At 50.2% G+C, this 841-nt stretch overlaps 2 protein-coding genes across 2 annotated transcripts in view; one reads left to right on the forward strand and one right to left on the reverse strand.

Moving 5' to 3' along the window:
- Positions 1–841, reverse strand: part of LOC127748617 (monocarboxylate transporter 2-like) — a 31,330-nt gene that overhangs the window by 14,281 nt on the left and 16,208 nt on the right. The window lies entirely within an intron of this gene.
- LOC113208711 (tRNA (adenine(58)-N(1))-methyltransferase catalytic subunit TRMT61A) overlaps positions 33–841 on the forward strand; it is a 2,574-nt gene continuing 1,765 nt past the window's right edge. The window contains exons 1-2 of the mRNA XM_052271215.1: positions 33–92; positions 523–717. Of these exons, the coding sequence (XP_052127175.1) occupies positions 33–92; positions 523–717 (255 nt within the window). The remainder of the gene's footprint in view (positions 93–522; positions 718–841) is intronic.

An 841-nucleotide genomic window follows, 5' to 3' on the forward strand; every position in this document is an offset into this window, starting at 1 on the left:
ACTCGCGTCGTCGTTTGAAGTACTGCGCCACCATGAGCGTCGAGCAGTCCCGCGTCATGCCCACACCCACACCTGGCGAAAATAAATTCAAGGTTGAGCTAACATATATTTGTTTCAAGAAAATGGACAATTTGCTATCTGACGCTTTCTTTTCCTTCGTGAAGAATTTACAAAAAATTCTCACACTTAGGTAAAATGAAACTAGGGATCGACTGTCAGTTGACTGTCCGGCATATCGACGACCGACAATCGGTCGAAAATTTCATTTTTCTAGGAGAGCAAAACCTCTTACCGCTATCATGCGTGTTTCTTATTTTATTTATTAGGTGTTAACGGAACACCCCACGAGCCTCAGCTCCATTTCTGGGGTTGGTACGAAACTGGAAAGAGGCTACTTTTTTGTGGAGTTGCATAGGAAATTTTTAAATACTTATTATAATCTTTAGAGTTGGCAAATTCTGGTCAAATTCTACAAGTGGCATACAAAACCATAAGATATGCTTACCAATGACGGTCCCGTAGCTAAAGAAGAGCTGGTGGAACTGGGTGGCGAAGGAGGTGAAGAGGCATCCCAGGGCCGTCACCAGCCCGCCCATCACCGCCGTCACCCTGGTGGACTTGCGCCGGCAGAACGCGATGGTCACCGGCGACACCAGCAGCGCCACGGCCGTAGAGAGCGCGCCCAACCAGCCTGCAAGCAGAACGAAGGGCCGCGCGGTGAGTCTTGTGGAATGTTTTGTGCGAGTGTGGCCCTGCCTCGGCCCTGCCCGCCGTGCTTTATGAATATGCGGACTGACACATTAGGGATTCTGGCCTACGCGTAACGACACGGCGGCCCGCG

This window comes from Frankliniella occidentalis, unplaced genomic scaffold, assembly GCF_000697945.3.
Source record: "Frankliniella occidentalis isolate FOCC.00 unplaced genomic scaffold, Focc_3.1 Scaffold153, whole genome shotgun sequence".
NCBI lineage: Eukaryota > Metazoa > Arthropoda > Insecta > Thysanoptera > Thripidae > Frankliniella > Frankliniella occidentalis.